General features: G+C 44.4%; 1 protein-coding gene across 1 annotated transcript in view; it reads left to right on the top strand.

Moving 5' to 3' along the window:
• The window catches only part of cacna1g (calcium channel, voltage-dependent, T type, alpha 1G subunit), a 276,474-nt gene that overhangs the window by 178,878 nt on the left and 72,176 nt on the right, over positions 1–25,420 (top strand). Inside the window, exons 12-14 of the mRNA XM_038974934.1 lie at positions 700–814; positions 1,860–2,015; positions 16,208–16,301. Coding sequence (XP_038830862.1) covers positions 700–814; positions 1,860–2,015; positions 16,208–16,301 — 365 coding nt within the window. The remainder of the gene's footprint in view (positions 1–699; positions 815–1,859; positions 2,016–16,207; positions 16,302–25,420) is intronic.

The following is a 25,420-nucleotide window of genomic DNA, read 5'->3' as shown; positions in this document are numbered from 1 at the left end:
GTTTAGCCACTGGCAAGCTCAGCAAAATGAAATCTATGTGTAAGTTCTATACAGCCTACACACACGCTCGCACACATACACACACGCTCGCACATATACACACACACGCTCACACACGCACACACACACACACACACACACACACACACACACACACACACACACACACACACACACACACACACACACACACATACACACACACATACACATACACATACACATACACATACACATACACACACAGACACACAGACACACACACACACACACACATACACATACACATACACATACACATACACATACACACACAGACACACACACAGTAGTTTGACTAGAACAGTGTGCTTAGACAAACACCCACTGAGTGTTTGAGTGAAGAGGAGCCAAGTTCACAGACTAGAGGCATAGTCACTGATCCCTCTACACCCACAAACTAGCCGCATTGCTGTCTAGTCAGAATAACACATAGAATACACACACATATCCCATGGGTTCAGTTCTTTGCTATTCATAATTACACAACAAGAGAACAACAGCAGACTGAAACAGTGGGAGGCTGAATCTATCTATCTTCTTTTCTCCTGCCGTGACTCCCTTTGGTGACCGCTCTCTCTCTCTGTCTCTCTCCTCTCTCTACCTCTCCATCCTTCCCTCTCTCTTCCTCTATCCTCCCGCTCCTTCTCTCTCCGTCAGTATCCTGGGCATGCATCTGTTTGGCTGTAAGTTTGGATCAGAGAGAGATGGAGACACTCTACCAGACAGGAAGAACTTTGACTCTCTGCTCTGGGCCATCGTCACTGTGTTTCAGGTGAGATCTCTCTACCGCTCTATCACTCTCCCTCCCTCTCCCTTTTTCACTCCAAAATCAAAGTCTGACAGACGTTTCCAAACTTGGCCGACTATCAAGATGAGTCCATATGGGCAATCTGTTGTGTAGGTCCAACTACACATCAAATGAATGTGAAAAAGGACAGCTGCTCTCTATTTTCTCTCTTCCTATTTTCTTATCTCTTCACTATCTACATCTCTCTACATCTCTCCAACTCTCCACATCTCTCCCTCTCCATATCTCTCTACATCTCTCCACACCTCTCCCTCTCCACATCTCTCCCTCTCTACATCTCTCTACATCTCCCCACACCTCTCCCTCTCCACATCTCTCCCTCTCCACATCTCTCCCTCTCCACATCTCTCCACTCTCTATATCTCTCCCTCTCCACATCGCTCCCTCTCTACATCTCTCTACATCTCTCCACACCTCTCCCTCTCCACATCTCTCCCTCTCCACATCTCTCCCTCTCTACATCTCTCTACATCTCTCCAACTCTCTACATCTCTCCAACTCTCCACATCTCTCCACATCTCTCCCTCTCCACATCTCTCCACTCTCTACATCTCTCCCTCTCTACATATATCTCCACTCTCCACATCTCCCCCCACCACATCTCTCCACTCTCTACATCTCTCCACTCTCTACATCTCTCCACTCTCTACTTCTCTCCACTCTCTACATCTCTCCCTCTCTACATCTCTCCACATCTCTCCACTCTCTATATCTCTCCCTATCTACATCTCTCCACATCTCTCCACTCTCTACATCTCTCCCTCTCTACATATATCTCCACTCTCCACATCTCCCCCCACCACATCTCTCCACTCTCTACATCTCTCAACTCTCTACATCTCTCCACTCTCTACATCTCTCCACTCTTTACATCTCTCCACTCTCTAAATTTCTCCACTCTCTACATCTCTCCCTCTACATCTCTCCACTCTCTACCTCTCTCCACTCTCTACATCTCTCCACTCTCAAAATCTCTCCACTCTCTACATTTCTCCCTCCCTCCCTCCAGATCCTAACTCAAGAGGACTGGAACAAGGTGCTGTATAATGGTATGGCTTCCACCACTCCTGTGGCTGCTCTCTACTTCATCGCCCTCATGACCTTTGGGAACTACGTCCTCTTCAACCTGCTGGTGGCCATCTTGGTCGAAGGCTTTCAGACTGAGGTAAACTAAGTAAACAAAATAACCCACACAGGCACATAACGAGCTGGAAACACAGACGTGGGCTGAGGGCTTGGCCCATTCATCTGTGTCAATGTATTAATATACATTATCTTAAATAGTTTATTCCTCCACCTTGACACTCACCCTACATCTGTTTTTTATTCTCTAATTGTGTCACTCTTTCTACTCCAAAAGATGTCCTCCCGTTCTCTCCTCCTCCCCTTTCTTGCACATTCTCTTCAGCAGACAGGCCATACCCTTTCTCCATCCATCCATCCATCCCTCCATCCCTCTCTCTTTTCTCATAATTACAGTTGTCATATTTAACGATATTCACATTTGACTTGAAGTGATGTCAACCATCATCAGGACAATATGCCTGCATCACAATCACATTCTTGCTCCTATCTGATCCCCTTTTACATTCCTCCTTTTTGTTATCCCGCCCTTCTACTCTCCACTCATAAAACACAATACAAATCTCTCTCTCCACATAGCCACGATTCTTCTCTGAACGCGAGGGCGAGAGAAAGAGAGGGATACTGAGAGAGGGAAAGAGAGCGGGACGTAGGAAAACAGAGAGAGATAGAGAGACACAGAAAGGACAGAGAGTAAGGATGAATGTATGTTTTTGTTGAGAGTTTGATAGCATAGGTTTCATCTCTGCTATAAGAATGTATTCAGAGCAGCCCTGCTAGACATCGACTTTAACGGTTGTCTCGACAAAGAGAGTCAAAGAACTAAATCATTCTTGTTTGGCCTCTGCTTTGTTTTAATTGAACATTCCGTCTGATTCTTTTGCTCATTCATCTTTCTCTGTCCCTCTCTCATTATCTCTCTCTTTCTTTCTCGGGAATTGTGACAGCACCTGTGCTTTGATGTCTTGTGCTCTTTGAAAGAAGGTAGCACAGCGTAGAGGAGAAGAGGAGAGGGGAGGAGATAAGGATAGACAGGATAGACGAGCAGACGGACTCATATTTAAAAAAACAGATGAATTGGTCCGCTTTCTAGTTATTAGTCGTTACAACAGTCTGGTTTCTAGGTCTGTTATCTAGTAGTCATTGTGTCCAGAATAGCACAGTTATTTATGTTCAACATCTACTTTATCAGGCATCATGCAGCTCAGTTAGGAATGCATCCGTTAGGAAGATATTCTTCATAGCCAGAGAGAAGCGACTGTGGCTATGGAATAAACACAGCAATTAGCTTAATCATTTATGGAGTACAATAGGTAGCTGGAAAAGTTACCATGCCTTTTTATGCTATGCAAGTCTTGTTTTTAACCCTTGTGTGGTGTTTATGTTTATGTTTTTGTTATTCACCCAATGTTCGAGGGTCTGATGGACCCACAACATTATTGGGTTTTTAAAACAATACAGCCATAACAACTTATGTAAAAATACTTAATACTTAGATGTTGACTTATATCAATTACAAGCAATATAGACAGCATACATGGTGAATATTTGCCATTTACCTCCGCTAGATCACATTTATCAATAAAAGCGCTATTTGTTTGTGAACAAAAATCAAGACATAGGTGGAATAAATCATGTTTATCTTGAACAAATATAAGTGAAACAAGGTTTTCATCTCTATTGATGTTTATTGCTTTGAACTGAACAAATTGGAAGGACATATGTACATACAGTATTTTATGGAAATTCTAAATGAGCCCCATTGAACACAAATTAAGGCTGGTCTACACACCACATGAGGGATAGAGTTTTACTCTGTGTATGTTGCAAATGCATTTCTTGCACTTGATGCATGTGTAATGTGTCTTCCTGTCCTTCTTGGGTCCACACACATCGTAGTGCTTCTACTTGTTGCTACCGGCTGCAATCTAGAATGATAAAAACACTTAGTTCAGGAATTTTACTAACATCTCACTCACTCACATACAGTTGAAGTCAGAAGTTTGCATACACTTAGGTTGGAGTCATTAAAACTCGTTTTTCAACCACTCCACACATTTCTTGTTAACAAACTATAGTTTTGGCAAGTCGGTTAGGACATCTACTTGGTGCATGACACAAGTCATTTTTCCAACAATTGTTTACAGACAGGTTATTTAACTTATAATTCACTGTATCACAATTCCAGTGGGTCAGAAGTTTATATACACTAAGTTGACTGTGCCTTTAAACAGCTTGGAAAATTCCAGAAAATGATTTTGAAGCTGAAGCTTGAAGCTTCTGATAGGCTAATTGACATAATTTGAGTCAATTGGAGGTGTACCTGTGGATGTATTTCAGGGCCTACCTTCAAACTCAGGACCTCTTGCTTGACTTCATGGGAAGTCAGCCAAGACCTCAGAAAAACAATTGTAGACCTCCACAAGTCTGGTTCATCCTTGGGAGCAATTTCCAAACGCCTGAAAGTACCACGTTCATATGTACAAACAATAGTATGCAAGTATAAACACCATGGGACCACGCAGCCGTCATACCGCTCAGGAGGGAGACGCGTTCTGTCTCCTAGAGATGAACATACGTTGGTGCAAAAAGTGCAAATCAATCCCAGAACAACAGCAAAGGACCTTGTGAAGATGCTGGAGGAAACAGGTACAAAGGTATCTATATCCATAGTAAAACAAGTCCTATATCAACATAACCTGAAAGACCGCTCAGTAAGGAAGAAGCCACTGCTCCAAAACCGCTATAAAAAAAGCCAGACTACGGTTTTCAACTGCACATGGGGACTAAGATAGTACTTTTTGGAGAAATGTCCTCTGGTCTGATGAAACAAAAATAGAACTGCTTGGCCATAATGACCATCGTTATGTTTGGAGGAAAAAGGGGGAGGCTTGCAAGCCGAAGAACACCATCCCAACCGTGAAGCACGGGGGTGGCAGCATCATGTTGTGGGGGGGCTTTGCTGCAGGAGGGACTGGTGCACTTCACAAAATAGATGGCATCATTAGGCAGGAAAAGTATGTGGATATATGGAGGCAACATCTCAAGACACCAGTCAGGAAGTTTAAGCTTGGTCACAAATGGGTCTCCCAAATGGACAATGACCCCAAGCATACTTCCAAAGTTGTGGCAAAATGGCTTAAGGACAACAAAGTCAAGGTATTGGAGTGGCCATCACTAAGCCCTGACCTCAATCCTATTGAAAGTTTGTGGGCAGAACTGAATAAGCGTGTGCGAGCTAGGAGGCCTACAAACCTGACTCAGTTACACCAGCTCTGTCAGGAGGAAGGGGCCAAAATTAACCCAACGTATTGTGGGAAGCTTGTGGAAGGCTACCCGAAATGGTTGACCCAAGTTAATCAATTTAATGGCAATGCTGCCAAATACTAATTGAGTGCATGTAAACTTCTGACCAACTGGGAATGTGATGAAAGAAATAAAAGCTTAAATAAATAGTCCTCTCTACCATTATTCTGACATTTCACATTCTTAAAATAAAGTGGTGATTCTAACTGACCTAAGACAGGGAATTTTTACTTGGATTAAATGTCAGGAATTGTGAAAAACTGAGTTTATATGTATTTGGCTAAGGTGTATGTAAACTTCCGACTTCATCTGTATATAGTTACAGCAGGCCAAGGTAGGAGAGTCGGACACACACACATGCAACAACATCACTCACACTTACTTCTGGTATAGAAGTTTTGGTTCTGTGGGACAGGCGGATGGCGCACCAGCATCCTCCTCCTGAACCCTTCTCATGATGGCTGCAGAAGCTGGGGTCCTTGGGATATGTTGCCTCCTCTGGATTTGAGGTCTAACCAATGCCTTGCCCAGCTCTTCGAGAAAGAGTTGTCTCCTCTGGAGCTTCCCTCTGTTATAATCTGGGTTCAACGGCATCCAGATGACAAACCCGTTGTACTCCGAGATGTCCAAGATGTTGAAGAATATCACAAGTGGCCAGCGTAGGGTTCTTCTTTTGCAGCTGTAGCCAGTCACCAGCTTGTCTAAATTGTCCACCTCTCCTTTTGTGGCATTGCAATCCATTATGATTTCTGTTTTTTGATGTTCTTGGCCACAGATTCTCCCATCCCTATGCAGCGTACTTATGAGTACCACATTTTTGCCTTTCTTTGGCACGTAGGAGACTAGGGACGTGTCGGCCGTGAACACAAACTGAGAGGTAATGATAGGCCTGTATTCAACAGCTGACGTGTGAGCTCTGGCTTGTTTTTTTTTGTACTGTTCCTACCATCGTCCTGTCCCAGCTTTTGCAAAATAAAAAAGTTATTGCATATGATGTTGTTGCCACGGAGTCCCCGTGTCACATCCAGGACAACCTGCATCCCTTGGTTCTTCTCAGGTGCTCCTCCATCTGTCTTCCCCGTATACACTTGCAAGTTCCACACATATAATGAAGCAGCATCACAGGCAGCCCAGATCTTGATTCCATATTTTGCGGGTTTAGACGGTATGTACTGTCTGAAGGAGCAGCAGCCCCTAAATTCCAAAAATTGCTCATCAACAGTAATGTTTGGCCCAGGGTTGTAAAAGAGGGGAAGGCGGTCCATCCACTTGTCCCACACTGACCTGATTGCAGCTAGCTTGTCTCTCTGCCAACGAGCTCGTCTGGTGTCTCGGTTATCGAAGCAGATAATCCTGGAGATAATGTGGAAGTTTTCCAGAGACATTGTTGCACAGAAAAGTTATCTGCCAGATTCTATATCCCACAGGGATTCTGTGGATTCCCCATTGGATCGGAAAACACCAGCAAGGATAAGAACCCCAAAGTATGCATGTAAATGAGTTTGGTCCATCTCCTTCCATCTCTCTCCAAAAACACGCCTTCCCTCCAAATTAGTGCAGTTCAGAATGATTTTCTGGATGGTGTCTGGGATGAACAGTTCAAAAGAAGACTTTATGTCCTGCACATGAGTAACCACCATCCGCGTCAGCCCTGGTTGCATCCTTATCACATTGGCAGCCATGCGGGGTGGCTCATTCCTTGGGCAAGAACATTTCCCCAAAAAATGACATCCATATTTCTCCTCATGCAGGCTGCTTATGAGCTCCTCATGCAGGCTGCTCAGCTAGCTGCTGACAGGCTGGTCCTGGGGCTGGCTGAGGGTCAATCTCATCCTCTTCTTCCAACTCACTGTCAGACTCTGAATTGACAGAGACATGATCCTCATATTCATAAAATTCTTTATCTTCCAAAGTGGAAGACTCTCCATCCACACTAGCTTCTCTCTGCAAAAATAATTTCAATTTTTTTGTTGTTGAAAAAACCTAAGAAAGAAATTTAGAAACCAACCAAAAACACAGAGAACCAGAAAACCTTAGCTTACGCCTTCACTATGGTGAAACACTAACACAATACAGAAATACACTAAGAAAAAAGATGGAACAGCATGGCAGAAAACAGCTCATTGTGATTGAAGAATTCATAGAATCAAATCACTTCTGGGAACAGACTACACAAAAAACAACACGAAGAGTTACCTATCCAAAATGGAGATGTATGGATAAAACACTTCTCCAACCTTTTCGGCCATATAAAAAAAGAAGCAAAAGCTTAGAATCTTTAAATCAGCTATTAAAGAGTACCAGAACCCACTGAATTATCCAGTTACCTTGTGTGAGCTACAGGACTAAATACAAACCCTCCAACCAAAAAAAGCCTGTGGTGTTGATGGTATACTAAACAAAATGATAAAATATATATACCACACATTGGCTATTCTTAAACTCTTCAACATTAACCTCAGCTCTGGCATCTTCCCTAATATTTGGGACAAAGGCCTGATAATTACCGTAGGATATGCGTCAGCAGCAATCTCTGAAAAAATCCTCTGCATTATCATCAACAGCACTCCAACATGTCCTCAGTGAAAATAATGTCCTGAGTACATGTCAAATTGGCTTCTTACCAAAATACCGTATGATAGACCACGTATTCACCCTGCACACCCTTATTGATAAACAAACAAAACAAAGCAAAAGCAAAGTCTTCTCATGCTTTTGACTCAATTTGGCATGAGGGTCTGCTATACAAATGGATGGAAAGTGGTGTTGGGGAAAAACATACAACATTATAAAATCCATGTACACAAACCACAAGTGTGTGGTAAAAATTGGCAATAAACACACAGATTTCTTTCCTCAGGGCCGTGGGGTGAGACAGGGAGCCCCACCCTCTTCAGCAGCTTGAGCCTCACCCTCTTCAACATATATATCAATGCATTGGTGAGGGCACTAGAACAGTCTGTAGCACCCAGCCTCACCCTACTGGACTAAGAAATCAAATGTTTACTGTTTCCAGATGATCTGGTGCTTCTGTCCCCAACCAAGGAGGGCATACAGCAGCACCTAGATCTTCTGCACAGATTATGTCAGACTTGGGCCCTGACAGTGAATCTCACTAAGACAAAAATAATGATGTTCAAAAAAAGATCCAGTTGCCAAGACAACACATACAAATTCTATGTAGACACTATTGTCCTAGAGCACACAAAGAATCTACCTCGGCCTAAACATCAACACCACAGATAACTTCCACAAGGCTGTGAACGATATACGAGACAAGGCAAGAAGGGCCTTCTATGCCATCAAAAGGAACATAAAACTCAACATCCCAATTAGGATCTGGCTAAAAATACTTCAATCAGTTGTCGAACCCATAACCCTCTATGGTTGTGAGGTCTGGGGTCCACTCACCAACCAAGAATTCACAAAATGTGTCAAACACCAAATTGAGACTGCATTCAGAATTCTGCAAAAATATACCTTGTGTACAAGTAAAACCCCAAACAATGCATGCAGGGCATGTTCTGAGGCTTTGTTCACAAACACAAACAGACCCTACAGAGTCCCAGGACAGAAACACATTTAGACCCAACCAAATGACGAGAAAACAAAAAGAGAACTATTTGACGCACTGGAAAGAATCAACCAAAAAAAAGGAGCAAATTGGAATCTGGCCCTAAACAGAGACCTGGAACAGATCTAGGATGATATGTATTATCATCTCACCAGTGTAGACTCCACATTACAACACACACACTAACACACACTGTCTCCCCAATCCCGAGGCCTGATGTCCAAAACTGTTAAGCTGCAGCATTAGCCTCGACTTCCCCACCTCTTCGCTTCCTCTCCTTCTCTTCCTCTCCTCCTCTCCTTGTCGTCCTCTCCTTTTCTCAGTTCATTTGAAAGCTGTTTGCTTAAATTCATTCACTTTTTTTTTTCTTACATCCTTTTCTGCAAACACAGAGTTTATTTTTAGTTGGCCGAACTTTGCAGTGCGTCAGGGTTGCTAGGTAACGATCGGGTGAATGACGTGAGTTGGGATGAGAGATGTTATGTTCTGGAGCCATGTCCTGGTACACACACACATACACAGACACACGTACACACATACACACACGCCTCGTCGCTCCCTGTCCCCACAAATGGCTGGACATGATGACATGGGGGGGGGGGGGGGCTCTGTTAGCTTCACAGCTGTAGGCTCTGTTACAGTGTGCTGTGCTGTGCTGTGTACCCTCCACTTATGACTCATAAGTGACTGAATGACTTACTGTATAACTCATGGCTAAAATCCGTATAATTGCACACAAGACCATATGCTATGGCATTGAGCTGAGCTCAGTTTTCCTGTGTGTTATTGCTACTCAACTGCATTCTGCTATGATTGGAGTTTGAGCGTCGCTACAGTGTATACAGAGTATACTGATGGGATTTCTCTTCTCTACTGTGTCTGTGTCTCTTTAGCATGTAGCAGAATATATACATTATATATCTACCTGATCAACCTAATTCTCTTTCTGCTTTGTTTGCTGCTGCGATGCCTCTCCTTTCTTATCTTCCTACCTTTCTCTCGCTCTTTTACTCGTTCTTTCTCTCTCTCTCTTTATATCTCTCTATGTCCCTCTCTCTCACCCTTTCCCTTCTCTCTCTCTCTATCCCTCTCTGCTTCCCTCTCTTCCTGCGGTAAAACATCACACACTTCCTCTTTAGGAAGTGCCCACGACAGAGGACTTGCATGTCCAGTTGAGCGTTATTCAACTGCCTACAGGGTCAGGGGTATGTACTGTACTGCAATGTGCTCCCACCTCCTCCCTCTCTCTCACCCTCCCTCTCTCTCTCTCCCACTCAGGCTCCCCCTGTCTCTCTACCCTCCACCACCCCTCTGCACGATGCCACGGCTGTTGAGACTAACCAGGTTGACAGTGTGTGTGTTCAGTGTGTGTGTGTGTGTTTACCGTCTTAACTGTAGTATCAGGCGGTTGTTCGGTAGTTGCTTGTTTTTCTGTTGGAAAGCAGAGTTCTCTCAGACATCTCTCTCTCTTCAGGTCCACTGGTTCCTTCCTTTAGCCTCGGGGTGCAAACAAACAAGCCCACTAGAAACCTGCCAAGAGTAGGGAGGCTAAAGCTACAGCGCTACAGTAGAAGCGTCCCTAAAGAGCGCTCTGTGTTAAGTCTCTCTGTTTTATCTGGCTAGAGGAGAGAGGATGTGGGTTAAGACTGAGGAGAAGCTTCAGTTCAGTCAGTTAGAACCAACGGGACAACATTTTACAAAGGCCAATAAAGAGGATATAGCTAACCCTGGGAGTGGGAGTTTGAGAAGAGTCTGCTCTGTTTGGTCTGTAATAGTTAACCCTGCAGCTAACCTGTCACTGTGTGGATGTGCCTCCCTGTCCTGTGCAGTTCCTGTATTTGTATCTGTTTATGTGTAATGGAGGTGGTTCGGTGAACATGACGACTTGTGTTAGCACCCAGAGCCAAAGCTAAGGCCTTAGCGCATTGGGCTAACACAGTCTCGAGTCATGCAGGCAGCCAATCGAAACCTGGTTGTCACATCTGCACCTGTGGCCAGAGAAGCAGCTGTGTCTGGAGACACTACTAGAGACTATTAGAGGCCTTGTCAAGTGAAGTTCCATCAACACTCCCACATACACACTCCCCGCTCCAAAGCACACTCACACATTTCTCCGTTCACACCTTTAGAGTGGCTTAATTGAGATTCTCTTTTGAGAACCTGTCTATTATTTTCTATCAGGTCTTATTATCAGCAGGCCTGCTCTAACCCATCCCTCCCTCCCTCCCTCCTGCCCTCTCCCTAGCGTCAGCCTAAATTGGCCTGCCCATTTGTAAACAAGCCATTTTATACCCGTCTTCTATTTCTGTGCTGCTGTACTACTCCCCATGGAATACTGTTCCCGCTCCTTGTTCCTTGTTCTGACTTTGTTGTTTTCAAATAAAATGCCACCCTTGGAGCAGCTATTGATAAGGACTGGAAGAGCGCTGCAACCCCTAGTTGCCTACAGTATGTGAACTGCATTGTTCAAATGATCAAGATGGATGATCAAATCAACCAAAGGGCCACAACTTAGCTCGGTCAATTCAATACATCTATTATTCATGCATTCATTCGTTCATTCATTCGTTTGTAGATCAGTGTGTTCTGTTCCGGACTTCTGCTCATCCGTAAAAGTCCAGAGTTTTAATGTGTCCAGCTGGTGGTTTTAAAGGCTGTGAACAGCAGAATGATTATCAGCAGCAGAATGACTATTAGCCCATAAATACGGCTACTCCTGTGAGAGACAGATCAATAGCCGAGCAGAGCAGAAGCAGAGCAGAGCTTAATCTGATTCAAACAGTCATATTTAACACTTGGGCCTGGGCTGCAAGCACTCAGATTATCAGACTCACTGCCAACTCAGAACAATACAGAGGCAGCAACCAGCGCTAAACAATAAGGCCTGAGACCCATTAGTGACCAGTCATCTGAAATGAGGCGCAACTCTCACTCTGGCCCAGGTAAATTGGCTTGTTAGATTAAGGATAGGCAGTTTAGGGTTGAACCTTACACTGTATCTCAAATGGTCACCTAACGGTTAAACACAATGTGTCAGACAGTCACCTTACGGTTCAACCTCGTTCCTCTGCCCCAGAAAGGAGATATGGGAGTCAGGTTGGTCCCTTGGTCATGGACATGGTACCGAGCAAGGCCCCGGCTGTGGTCCTGGCTACACCCACATAGGCAGCCCTGTCTAGGGCCCCTTCCATACAGGCCCTACTGGGCTGTCCCTCTCTCTACAGTGGTCTCAGGGGTCCAGGAGACTCAGATGGGCCCCTGGCCTAGTGCTGGGCCCGCCGTGAGTACCACACACACAATGAATATCTCATACACAAATATGCAGAGTACCACACACACCCAGGCACTGCGTGCCTAACTCCGTCACGCAAGAGAAAATAAGCTATACCTGCCCTTCCTCCCCATCCCTCACTCCATCAAGGACGAGGGGTGGGGGGTGACTGGGTACCCACAATGCTTTGTGTGCCCACCATGACTTGAAAGAAGTTTACCAGCCCAAACCACCAAGTAGCCTTTCACCCTACCCCTCTCCACCCTTCCCTTCCTCTCTGGCCTACTCAATTGCAAATGGGGACGGGAAGTGTGGAGTCTGGATACCCACAATGCCTTGTGCTGAGGCTCTGCTGAGCTTGTCCAATCACAGCTGTTTTATGTTTGTTGTTCACTGAGGCAGTTTTTTTAATTGAACCTTTATTTAACTAGGCAAGTCCGTTAAGACCAATTGATAGAATCTGTGTTAACTTCTGAGCTGCTATGTTTGTTGTATCTGAGACCTCGTTCACTGTTTCCCTGTAGTGGTTTTTAGCTGTGTGTGCTGTGGATTCATTCTGTGATGACTTTATGGTGTGTTTTTAGTAGATGATGCAATGCTCCCATTGGTTTCTACTGTACATAACCTATTCTCTTATTCACCTGTCACTCAGATCCTGCCGAAGACCTTCCTCAGTGGAATGAACAGTTAAACAACAAGCATTAACCCGCTCATTTAAAACCAATGGGAGACATTGCAGCTAGATCCTCTATCTATCCTTTGTCTGAATGGTCAGCACTGTTTTCACCCTGTTATTATAAGTCCTATCCTCTCTCTGAGTCAGAGGTTTAGGGGTTTAGCTGGAAAATCCCCAGGCAGATGAGTATGGAAATCACAAGTAGAGAAATGATTAGTTTTGCGGCCATCGCATCCGCAAGTGTAGGCCTAAGGCTGATTGGCTGGCTAGTTCATTACCGACTCTCTCTCCTAGACAGTCTGGAAATAAGGTCTGACAGGTACACACACGCACACACACACATGCAAGGTTGACACACTCACACGCGTGCATTCGCACGCACACACATGCACATGCACGGATGCAAGCATACACACACACATACACACGGACGCACGCACACACGCATACACACACACGCATACACACCCGCATAAACACACGCATACGCACACACACACACACACACACACACCTAGAGATGAAGAAAGTCATTTGATGAGCGAAATGGAGATTTGGGTTCTTTAGGCACTTCCATACTCAGTTTATTCACTCACCGTGCATATCTTAATAACAACTGTAATGAATGTACCTGCTTTAGACTGGATACTGGTCATAGAGATATAGAGATGGAGAGAGACATAAAAAGGGAGAGAGAAAAGAGAAAGGTGGAGAGAGAGAGAAATACAAAAAAGTGCATAGAATATTGCAGGTCGGGATCGTGCATGAAATATAGAGAGAGAGAAAGACAAAGGACGAAGATGGAACAAAACAGGGAACAAACAGTTCTGCCACTCTGACAAACTCTCACTGGGTGGATGATATGTATTTTGTATTAGACCACACTGAAGGGTGTGTGTGTGTGTGTGCTAGTGTATATGTCCTTCCTTGCTAGTGCGTGCGTGTGTGTGTGTGTGTGTGTGTGTGTGTGTGTGTGTGTGTGTGTGTGTGTGTGTGTGTGTGTGTGTGTGTGTGTGTGTGTGTGTGTGTGTGTGTGTGTGTGTGTGTGTGTGTGTGTGTGTGTGTGTGTGTGTGTGCGCACGCCTGCCTGTGTGTCTCTGTGCGCGCCTGCGTGTGTGTCTCTGTGCGCGCCTGTGTGTGTGTCTCTGTGCGCGCCTGTGTGTGTGTCTCTCCCGTTTGTGTGTGTGTGTGTGTATCAGACCACACTGAAGCTCTGTGGAATGCATGTGTTTACGGGGCCTAGATGGGCATGGGGAGAACCAGACATACCCATCCTTGACTGGTATAAATAGCACTGTTTATCTTCACAGAGTGATCGCCCTCTCCGTGTACAGTCTCTGTACCGCTCCACTTCTTTTTGGTCTATCAGAGGAAACAGTTTGAAACAGACAATATGTCACTATAATATCACTAATATTATGGCATCATCTGTAATGCTGCTGGTGCCCTAGATACCAGATATGAGTTGTGAGATATACAATTTGGACAGTCAATTTGGAGATTGAATTTGATCCAATGGGCGGTCCTTGTGATGTTGTCTGAGTGTGTGTTTGTCGGTGTCTGTGTGTATGTGCTTAGACCTAGTTAAGAGGAACACCAACATGAGAGTGTTGTTCATTGACTACAGCTCAGCGTTCAACATCATAGAGCCCTCCAAGCTCATCACTCCGTTTGCAACTGGATCGTGGACTGCCCCCAGGGGGTGAGGGTAGGCAACAACACATCCGCCACGCTGTCCCTCAACACGGGGGCCCCTCAAGGGTGCGTGCTTAGTCCCCTCCTGTACTCCCTGTTCACCTATGACTGTTCACCTATGACTGTGTGGCCACGCGCGACTCCAACACCATCATTAAGTTAGCTGACGATGGTAGGCCTGACCACACAGGTGGTAGGCCTGATCACCGACAATGATGAGACAGTCTATAGGGAGGAGGTCAGAGACCTGGCAGTGTGGTGCCAGGACAACAACCTCTCCCTCAACGTCAGCGAAACAAAAGAGCTGATAGTGGACTACAGGAAACGGAGGGCCAAGGCACGCCGCCATCCACACCGACGGGGCTGTAGTGGAGCGGGTCGAGAGCTTCAAGGTCCTGGTCCACACACACCAACAGAGTCGTGAAGAAGGCACGAAAGCGCCTCTTCCCCCTGAGGAGGCTGAACAGATTTGTCATGGGCCCTCAGATCCTCAAAAAGGTATACAGCTGCACCATTGAGAGCATCTTGATTGGCTGCATCACTGCTTGGCATCCAATGGCAAAGCGCTACAGAGGGTATTGCTTACAGCCCAGTATATCACTGGAGCTGAGGTCCCTGCTATTCAGGACCTCTATACTAGACGGTGTCAGAGGAAGGTCCTAAAATTTGCCAAAGACTCCATCCACCAAAGTCATAGACTGTTCTCTCTGCTACCGCACGGCAAGTCTGGAACCAACAGGACCCTGAACATCTTCTTCCCTCAAGCCATAAAACTGCTAAATAGTTATTTAAATAGTTAACCAATAGCTACCTGGACTATCTGTATTGACCCTTTTTGCATTAAATTTTTTGACTCATCAAATTAGCTGCTGTTACTATTTATTATCTATTCTTTTTCCTTGTCACTTTACCCCTACCCATATATACATATATACCTCAATGACCTCGTACTCCTGCATATCGACTCAGTACTGGTACCCCGTGTACAGTATATAGCTAGGTTACTCATTCCTTGTGTTATTATATTTCTATTATTTTTCTATTTTTCATTTCTGCATTGTTGGGAAGGGCCCGTAAGTAAGCATTTCGCAGTTAGTCTACACCTGTTGTTTACGAAGCACGTCACAAATAAAATGTTATTCGTTTTTTATGTGCAATGCGTGTGTGTGAGTGTATATATGTGTGAGTGTGTACATTTCAGTGTGGTCTAAGACATGTTAACTACTACCCCTGCATGTTAGCTAACACAGTGTTTTGACAGAGCCGTCCTCCATGGATGTTTCTCCCTCCTTCTCTGACCTATTGACATATTGACCTGTGAACTCTGAGGGCAGGGAGACCATACCCTCACCAGCCTGCCTGGCTAAGGAGAGAAGTTGCCCTTAGACACTGATCTAGGATCAGCTCACCCTTCCCAAATACTAAAGATACGCACTAGGGGGATGAAGGCAAAACTGATGTTAGATCAGTGTCTAGTGGCAGCTTCATCCTTTTCTGCCTTACTTCCCTATAGGCTATCACCCTCCACTTCCCGACTCTTTTAATGCCTTTTGACAAAATAACCATATTCTGACTTCTATTTGTGTGTGTGTGTGTGTGTGTGTGTGTGTGTGTGTGTATGTGTGTGTCTGTGTGTGTGTGCGTGTGTGTGTGTGTGCATATGTTTGTGTGTGTGTGTTTGCGCGTGTGTACATGTGTGTGTGTTTGCGTTTGCGTATGTTTGTGTGTGTACATGTGTGTTTGTGTGTGTAGGGCGAAGAATCCAAATCAGTGTCGGAGGCAGATTTATCCTCGAGGAGTATGGAGGACGTGAACGGCAGTAGAAAGGATGTGTCTGGCTCCCCGGGTGAGACACACACACACACATGCATACCATGTTTTCCGTTAACCGGTAATTGCCAGCTTTTGGTAACAAAAAAAAGAAGATAAATCAAATCGTTGGCGGCCAAATTGACTGGGAGAAAAAACAATCCCATTGCAAAATTATGTGTTTTATTCATTGATGGAAATACCAGTCAATGTTAATACAATTGATCGTCATGCGTATCGGTCTATAGGTTAATTTGCATAATTTAGTGTAATAAAACTGGTACGTGTGTATTTTTGTTAGTCGTCATGTACAGTTGAAGTCGGAAGTTTACATAAATTTAGGTTGGAGTCATTAAAACTCGTTTTTCATCCACTCCACAAATTTCTGGTAAACTATCGTTTTGGCAAGTCGGTTAGGACATCTACTTTCTGCATGACACAAGTAATTTTTCCAACAATTGTTTACAGACAGATTTTTTCACTTACAATTCACTGTATCACAATTCCAGTGGGTCAGAACTTTACATACATTAAGTTGACTGTGCCTTTAAACAGCTTGGAAAATTTCAGAAAATGATGTCATGGCTTTTGAAGCTTCTGATAGGCTAACTGACATCATTTGAGTCAATTGGAGGTGTACCTGTGGATGTATTTCAAGGCCTACCTTCAAACTCAGTGCCTCTTTGCTTGATATCATGGGGAAATCAAAAGAAATCAGCCAAGACCTCCGAAAAAAATGTAGACCTCCACAAGTCTGGTTCATCCTTGGGAGCAATTTCCAAACGCCTGAAGGTACCACGTTCATCTGTACAAACAATAGTACGCAGTATGAACACCATGGGACCACGCAGCCATCATAACGCTCAGGAAGGAGACGTGTTCTGTCTCCTAGAGATAAACGTAATTTGGTGCGAAAAGTGCAAATCAATCCCAGAACAACAGCAAAGGACCTTGTGAAGATGCTGGAGGAAACTAAAGTATCTATATCCACAGTAAAATGAGTCCTATATCGACATAACCTGAAAGGCCGCTCAGCAAGGAAGAAGCCACTGCTCCAAAACAGCCATAAAAAAGCCAGTCTGCGGTTTGCAACTGCACATGGGGACTAAGATCGTACTTTTTGGAGAAATGTCCTCTGGTCTGATGAAACAAAAATAGAACTGTTTGACCATAATGACCATCGTTATGTTTGGAGGAAAAAGGGGGAGGCTTGCAAGCCGAAGAACACCATCCCAACCGTGAAGCACGGGGGTGGCAACATCATGTTGTGGGGGGGCTTTGCTGCAGGAGGGGCTGGTGCACTTCACAAAATAGATGGCATCATGAGGCAGGAAAATTATGTGGATATATTGAAGCAACATCTCAAGATCAGTTAGGAAGTTAAAGCTTGGTCGCAAATTGGTCTCCCAAATGGACAATGACCCCAAGCATATTTCCAAAGTAGTGGCAAAATGACCTAAGGACAACAAAGTCAAGATATTGGAGTGGCCATCACAAAGTCCTGACCTCAATCCTATAGAACATTTGTGGGCAGAGCTGAAAAAGCGTGTGCAAGCAAGGAGGCCTACAAACCTGACTCAGTTACACCAGCTCTGTCAGGAGGAATGGGCCAAAATTCACCCAACTTATTGTGGGAAGCTTGTGGAAGGCTACCCGAAACGTTTGACCCAGGTTTAACAATTTAAAGGCAATGCTACCAAATACTAATTGAGTGTATGTAAACTCCTGACCCACTGGGAATGTGATGAAAGAAATAAAAGCTTAAATAAATAGAGATTAAAGCTGGAATAAATAATTCTCTCTACTATTATTCTGACATTTCACATTCTTAAAATAAAGTGGTGATCCTAACTGACTTAAGACAGCGCATTTTTACTAGGATTAAATGTCAGGAATTGTGAAAAACTGAGCTTAAATGTATTTGGTTAAGGTGTATGTAAACTTCTGACTTCATCTGTATATAGTTACAGCAGGCCAAGGTAGGAGAGTCGGACACACACACATGACTTCAACTGTATCTGGGTTTGGTGGATGCCAGGAGAACGCTACCTACCCAAATGCATAGTGCCAATTGTAAAGTATGGTGGAGGAGCAATAATGGTCTGGGGGTGTTTTTCATGGTTCGGCTAGGCCCCTTAGTTTCAGTGAAGGGAAATCTTAACGCTACAGCATAAAATTACATTCTAGATGATTCTGTGCTTCCAACTTTGTGGCGACAGTTTGGGGATGGCCCTTTCTTGTTTCAACATGACAATGCCCCCTCTGCACAAAGCGAGGTCCATGCAGAAATGGTTTGTCGTTGTTGAACAACTCGACTGGCCCGCACAGAGCCCTGACCTTAACCCCATCGACTACCTTTGAAATAAATTGGAATGCCGACTGCAAGCCAGGCCTAATCGCCCAACACCAGTGCCGACCTCGCTAGTGCTCTCCATATTAATGCCAATGCTTTTGGAATGCGATGTTCGACGAACAGCTGTCCACATTCTTTTGGTCACGTAGTGTAGCTCAACACCAACATTTTAAAATAGGCTACTTGTTGGAACCGCTCGCATCAGGTGGGCTGTTTAGAATTATGTTTTCCCACAAATTGCATTTTGGCAAATGTTTGAAAATTATGTTTTATTGGCTGCTTCATTACAGGTGTTGCATGTTCTGTTAAGATGAATAACTATAATCTGAGTGTGATTTCTGTCATTCTGAGCACTGTGTGTGTTTGTGCCCTAATAGGTTAGGCACCCAATGCATATGGGTCCGTAAAATTCCTCAAATGGCCAGTAAATTAAAATCTTCCTGGTCCAGTTGTCCGGCGACACATTCTCCTAATGGAAACCCTGATGCGCACACGCACCCTCACGAACCCTGATGTGCAGACACACACACACACACACACACACACACACACACACACACACACACACACACACACACACACACACACACACACACACACACACACACACACACGGGTACATTTAATTTCACTTCTACACATGTCAGCATTATTAATTGTGTATTACATTTACCTGTAATTACTTTGTGTTTCCAGAGGATACACATAGATATTTATTTACGAGTTGAGGCACGGAAATAGGCTATACTAATTAGGATGTAATAAAATAAAACCCTGCACAAATATCCCTACAGATTCCATTCAGTTTACTGTATATGTAGACATAATTGGACTTTTATAAAAAATATAATTTTCGAAATTAAAATCGTCGCCATAGCTGTGTAAATCTGTCCATAAAGAGCAGGTATTCCCAAACTGGGGTATTTAAAAAAAGATTATTCACATTTTCAAACAGTCCTTTAGTAAGGCCCGCGTCCGTATAGACACATACCAGCTCTATTGGTAGTACTGCTACTACCAGCAGTACTACACCTGCACCTGTCGACGACAAAAGTTGTTCTGCTTCCATGAGCACATCCAATGCTAGCATCAGTAATTCTACATTTGTTGTTAGCCCACCTAGCATGGACACTGACAGTTGTGAATCTGATGCAGCTGAAGAGCTACTGCCCCCTTACCCGGGAAAGCACGGAACAACAGACAGGGATGTTGGACCATCGAAGAGGCGCAAATATGATGAGAACTACATTGATTTGGGGTTCACTTATATTGGGAGTAGTGCCTTTCCTCAGCCACAGTGTGTTATATGTGCAAAAGTACTATCTCACAACTCGATGAAACCTTCACTCTTGCGCAGACATTTAGAAACAAAACATGCCAATTTGAAAAATAGGCCACGGGAGTTTTTGGAGCGAGAATTAAGATGACTTTCGAGTAGACATGTATAACAGCAACAGATACCATTAATAAGAAGGGGCTACAAGCGTCTTATATGGTGAGCTACCGAGTGGCTAGGACAGGCAAGCCCCATACTATTGTGGAGGACTTAATTATTCCTGCTGCCACGGATATGGCTGGGACAATGCTGGGGGAAAAGGCCCAAAAAACTATACAGACAATGCCTTCATGAAACAACACTGTTTTAAGACGCATAAGTGACATGGCAGGAGATGTTTTGAAACAATTACTGCTTCGCATACAAGCCAGTGAATTCTATGCGTTACAGCTGGATGAGTCAACAGACGTGGCGGGGCTTGCACAGCTCCTGGTATATGTCCGTTACGTTTATGGAGGATCAATTAAGGAAGACATCCTCTTCGGCAAACCACTGGAAACCAGGACAACAGGAGAGGATATTTTCAAAGTGCTGGACACCTTTGTGACATCAAATGGACTTTGGTGATCAAGATGTGTTGGTATCTGTACTGATGGCGCAAAAGCCATGACAAGCAGTTGCTCCACTTGGGTACACTACAGCATCCACCGAGAGGCTCTTGCTGACAAGGGAATGCCTGACATCTTGAAAGACGTTTTGGACACTACAGTGAAAATGGTTAACTTAGTTAAAGCAAGGCCCCTGAACTCTCGTGTATTTTCTGCTCTATGCATTGTTGATATGGGCAGCGACCATGTTACGCTTTTACAACATACAGAAGTGCGCTGGTTATCAAGGGGCAAAGTATTGACGCGTTTTTTAAAATTGAGAGACGAGCTTAAAGTTTTCTTTACTGACCATCATTTTCACTTGTCTGACCGCTTGCATGATGACGAGATTCTCACATGACTGATCTGTCTGGGTGATGTTTTTTCTCGCCTGAATGATTTGAATCTAGGATTACAGGGACTCTCCGCAACTATATTCAATGTGCGGGACAAAATTGAGGATATAATTAAGAAGTTGGAGCTCTTCTCTGTCTACATTAACAAGGACAACACACAGGTTTTTCCATCATTGTATGATTTTTGTGTGCAAATGAACTCAAGTGTACAGACAATGCCAAGTGTGATATAGCAAAGCACCTGAGTGAGTTGGGTGCGCAATTACGCAGGTATTTTCCCGAAATGGATGACACAAACAGCTGGATTCATTATCCCTTTCATGCCCTGCCTCCAGTCCACTTACCGATATCTGAACAAGAGAACCTCATCGACATTGCAACAAGCGGTTCTGTGAAAATTGAATTTAATCAGAAGCCACTGCCAGATTTCTGGATTGGGCTGCGCTCAGAGTATCCTGCCTTGGCAAATCGCGCTGTTAAGACACTGATGCCCTTTGCAACCACGTACCTATGTGAGAGTGGATTCTCGGCCCTCACTAGCATGAAAACTAAATACAGGCACAGACTGTGTGTAGAACATGATTTAAGACTGAGACTCTCTCCAATACAACCCAACACTGCAGAGTTATGAGCATCCTTTCAAGCACACCCTTCTCATTAACCTTTGGTGAGTTATTCACAATTTCCGATGAACAAATAAGGTTTAATATGTAAGATGGTTAAATAAAGAGCGAAATGATTGATTATTATTATTATTATTTGTGCCCTGGTCCTATAAGAGCTCTTTGTCACTTCCAAATAGCCGGGTTGTGACAAACTTACACTCATTATTATGTTTAATAAATGTATCGTACAGTGTGTGTGTGTGGCAGGTATACAATGATGGCAAATAACAACATTTGAGAGTGCGCTGTCCCTGGTGCTAGAAGGGGTACGCAGCTGGAGGTTGAATGTTTGAAGGGGTACGGGACTATAAAAAGTTTGGGAACCACTGCTATAGACTACCACAGTATGAGTCATAATACCCATAAAACCTAGCGGTCAAACAAGGAAATTATTCCAATAATTTTTTCACCATGTATATTTCCCATAGAGGATTTTAGGAACATTTAGGCTTACCCTGGTGTGACGTTTTGATAACCGTGTAAATCTCTCAAGGATACGGTGACTTTTATCAATATATTCGCCTGTATTCACTCCCGCAAAATGAAATGCTAATTAGGTGCTAATATGGAGAACTACAAAAAAAACTATAAAGAACTACAAATACCATGATGATCTGGATGAGACTGCCGATTCGAGGCAAAGGTAAGAATCTCTGTATGAACTATCTGTTAGCTACATTTTTAAATGAATAAATTGGCAACATTTCTTTAAATGGATAATTCTGTGAACTGTCTTGTGCAAGTTTAAATTGACACAATACCTGTTAGCAAATGCGTCAGTTAGAGATGACGTGCAGGAGCTTGCAGGGATTTGTAGTCTTGCATGAAGTCTACTTTGATGCTAGTTAGCATTTTCGAATCTGAGAGTAAATAGAGGCAAATATATTGATAAAAGTCCCCTTGTCCGAAAGAGATTTACATGGTTATCAAAACTTCACGCCAGAGTAAGCCTATATGAAACACAGCCCTTATTTTAGGGGTTTCTAAAAAAAATAATAATGGTGGAAAAACTATTGGAACCATTTCCCTGTTTTATTGATATGATGACACCTCCACTGTGGGGTTCTATTCTCCATTGACATGTGGGCCATATTGGGTGGGCACATGCCTAGCATTTTTGTCTTACACATATTCAGACATACACACGCATAGATGGCGCTGACAGATATGTCAGCTCTGCTTCTAGCTCCTAAGCAACTTTGCAGTATTTTGTTTTTTTGCGTGTTATTTTTTACATTATTAGCTCAGACATTTTTTTTGTGTTATTACATGCAGCCGGAAATAACTTTTGGATATCAGAGCGGCGGTAACTCACCAGTTTTACGACCAGGAATACGCCTTTCCTGAATTGGATCCTTTGTTTGTTCCCCCCAGGGCAATTGAACTTATTCCAGAGGCTTCTCCAAAACACCATCGGAGTGGACTTGTAGTCTGACTCAGGAGGTGTGCACACCATCCACTGCTTCCGAGCATATTACTCGCTAATGTTCAGTCTCTGGATACTAAAGTAGATGAGCTCAGGGCGAGGATCTCCTTCTAGAGAGACATCAGGGATTGTAACATACTCTGTTTCACGGAAACATGGCTCTCTCGGGATATACTGTCCCCGTCCATAGAGTCAACTGGGTTCTCAGTTCATCGCGCAGACAGGAATAAAAAACTCTCCAGGAAGAGGAAAGGTGGGAGTGTATGTTTCATAATTAACTACTCATGGTGTGATTGGACTTTATGCACATTTTAACAAAGCAAATTTGAGGAAAACGCTACCGAAGTTTTACCAACACATTGACTGTAGTACTCGCTCTGGAAAAACATTGGACCACTGGTAATCAACTTTTCGAAATGCCTACAAGACCCTCCCCCGTCCTCCCTTCGGCAAATCTGAACACGACTCCATTTTGCTCATCCCTTCCTATAGGAAGAAACTCAAACAGGAAGTACCTTTGCTAAGGTCTATTCAATGCTGGTCTGACCAATCGGAATCCATGCTCCAAGATTGTTTTGATCACGCAGACTGGGATATGTTCCGGGTAGCCTCTGAGAATAATATCAACGAATACATGGATACGGTGACTGAGTTCATCAGGAATTGTATAGGAGATGTTGTACCCACTGTGACTATTAAAACCTATGCAAACCAGAAACCGTGGATGGCAGAATTCGCGCAAAACTGCGAACAACCGCATTTAACCATGGCAAGGTGACTGGGAATATGGCCGAATACAAACAGTGTAGTTATTTCCTCCGCAAGGCAATCAAACAGGCAAAACGTCAGTACAGAGAGAAAATGGAGTCGCACTTCAACGACTCAGACATGAGACGTATGTGTTAGGGTCTACAGATAATCACTGACTACAATGGGAAAACCAGCCCCGTCGAGGACACCGACGTTTTGCTTCTTGACAAGCTTAACACCTTCTTCGCCCGCTTTGAGGATATCACAATGCCACCGACACGGCTTAATACCAAGGACTGTGGGCTCTCCTTCTCCGTGGTCGAAGTGAGTAAGACGTGTAAGCGTGTTAACCCTTGCAAGGCTGCCGGCCCAGATGGTATCCCTAGCCGCATCCTCAGAGCTTGCACACACCAGGTGGCTGGAGTGTTTATGGACATATTCAATCTCTCCCTATCTCAGTCTGCTGTCCCCACTCCAAGATGTCCACCATTGTTCCTGTACCCAAGAAAGCAAAGGTAACTGAGCTAAATGACTATCGCCCCGTAGCACTCATTTCTGTTATCATGAAGTGATTTGAGAGGCTAGTTAAGGATCATATCACCTCTACCTTTCCTGACACCCTAGACCCACTTCAATTTGCTTTCTGCCCCAATAGATCCCCAGACAATGCAATCACAAGCATGCTGCACACTGCCCTATCCCATGACTATAGCTCAGCATTCAACACCATAGTACCCTCCAAGCTCATCATTAAGTTCTGGGCCCTGGGTCTGAACACCGCCCTGTGCAACTGGGTCCTGGACTTCCTGACGGGCCGCCCCCAGGTGGTGAAGGTAGGAAACAAGATCTCCACTTCGCTGATCCTCAATACAGGGGCCCCACAAGGGTGTGTACTCAGCCCCCTCCTGTACTCCCTGTTAACCCATGACTGCGTGGCCACGCACGCCACCGACTCAATCATCAAGTTTGCATATGACATAACAGTAGTAGGCCTGATTACCAACAATGACGAGACAGCCTACAGGGTGGAGGTGAGGGCTCTGGATGAGTTGTGCCAGAAAAATAACCTCTTACTCAACGTCAACAAAACAAAGGTGTTAATTGTGGACTTCAGGAAACAGCAGATGGAGCACCACCCCTATCCACATCGATGGGACCGCAGTGGAGAAGGTGGAAAGCTTCAAGTTTCTCGGTGTAAACATCACTGACTATCTGAAATGGTCCGTCCACACAGACAGTGTGGTGAAGAAGGTTCAACAGCACCACTTCAGCCCGAGGAGGCTGAAGAAATTTGGCTTGGCCCCTAAAACCCTCACAAACTTTTACAGATGCACAATTGAGAGCATCCTGTCAGGCTGTATCACTGCCTGGTACGGCAACTGCACCGCTCGCAACCACAGGGCTCACCAGTAAATGGTGCGGTCTGCCCAACGCATCACCAGTGTAAACTACCTGCCCTCCAGGACACCTACAGCACCCGATGTCACAGGAAAGCCAAAACAGATCATCAAGGACATCAACCACCCGACACCACGGCCTGTTCACCCCGCTATCATCCAGAATGCGAGGTCAGTACAGGTGCATCAAAGCTGGGACTGAGAGACTGAAAAATAGCTTCTATCTCAAGGCCATCAGACTGTTAAATGGCTATCGCTAGCCGGCTTCCACCCGGTTACTTAACCC

This window comes from Salvelinus namaycush, chromosome 35, assembly GCF_016432855.1.
Source record: "Salvelinus namaycush isolate Seneca chromosome 35, SaNama_1.0, whole genome shotgun sequence".
In the NCBI taxonomy this organism is placed as follows: domain Eukaryota; kingdom Metazoa; phylum Chordata; class Actinopteri; order Salmoniformes; family Salmonidae; genus Salvelinus; species Salvelinus namaycush.
Note: the sequence above shows the minus strand (reverse complement) of the source record. Positions and strands in the feature narration are given on the sequence as shown.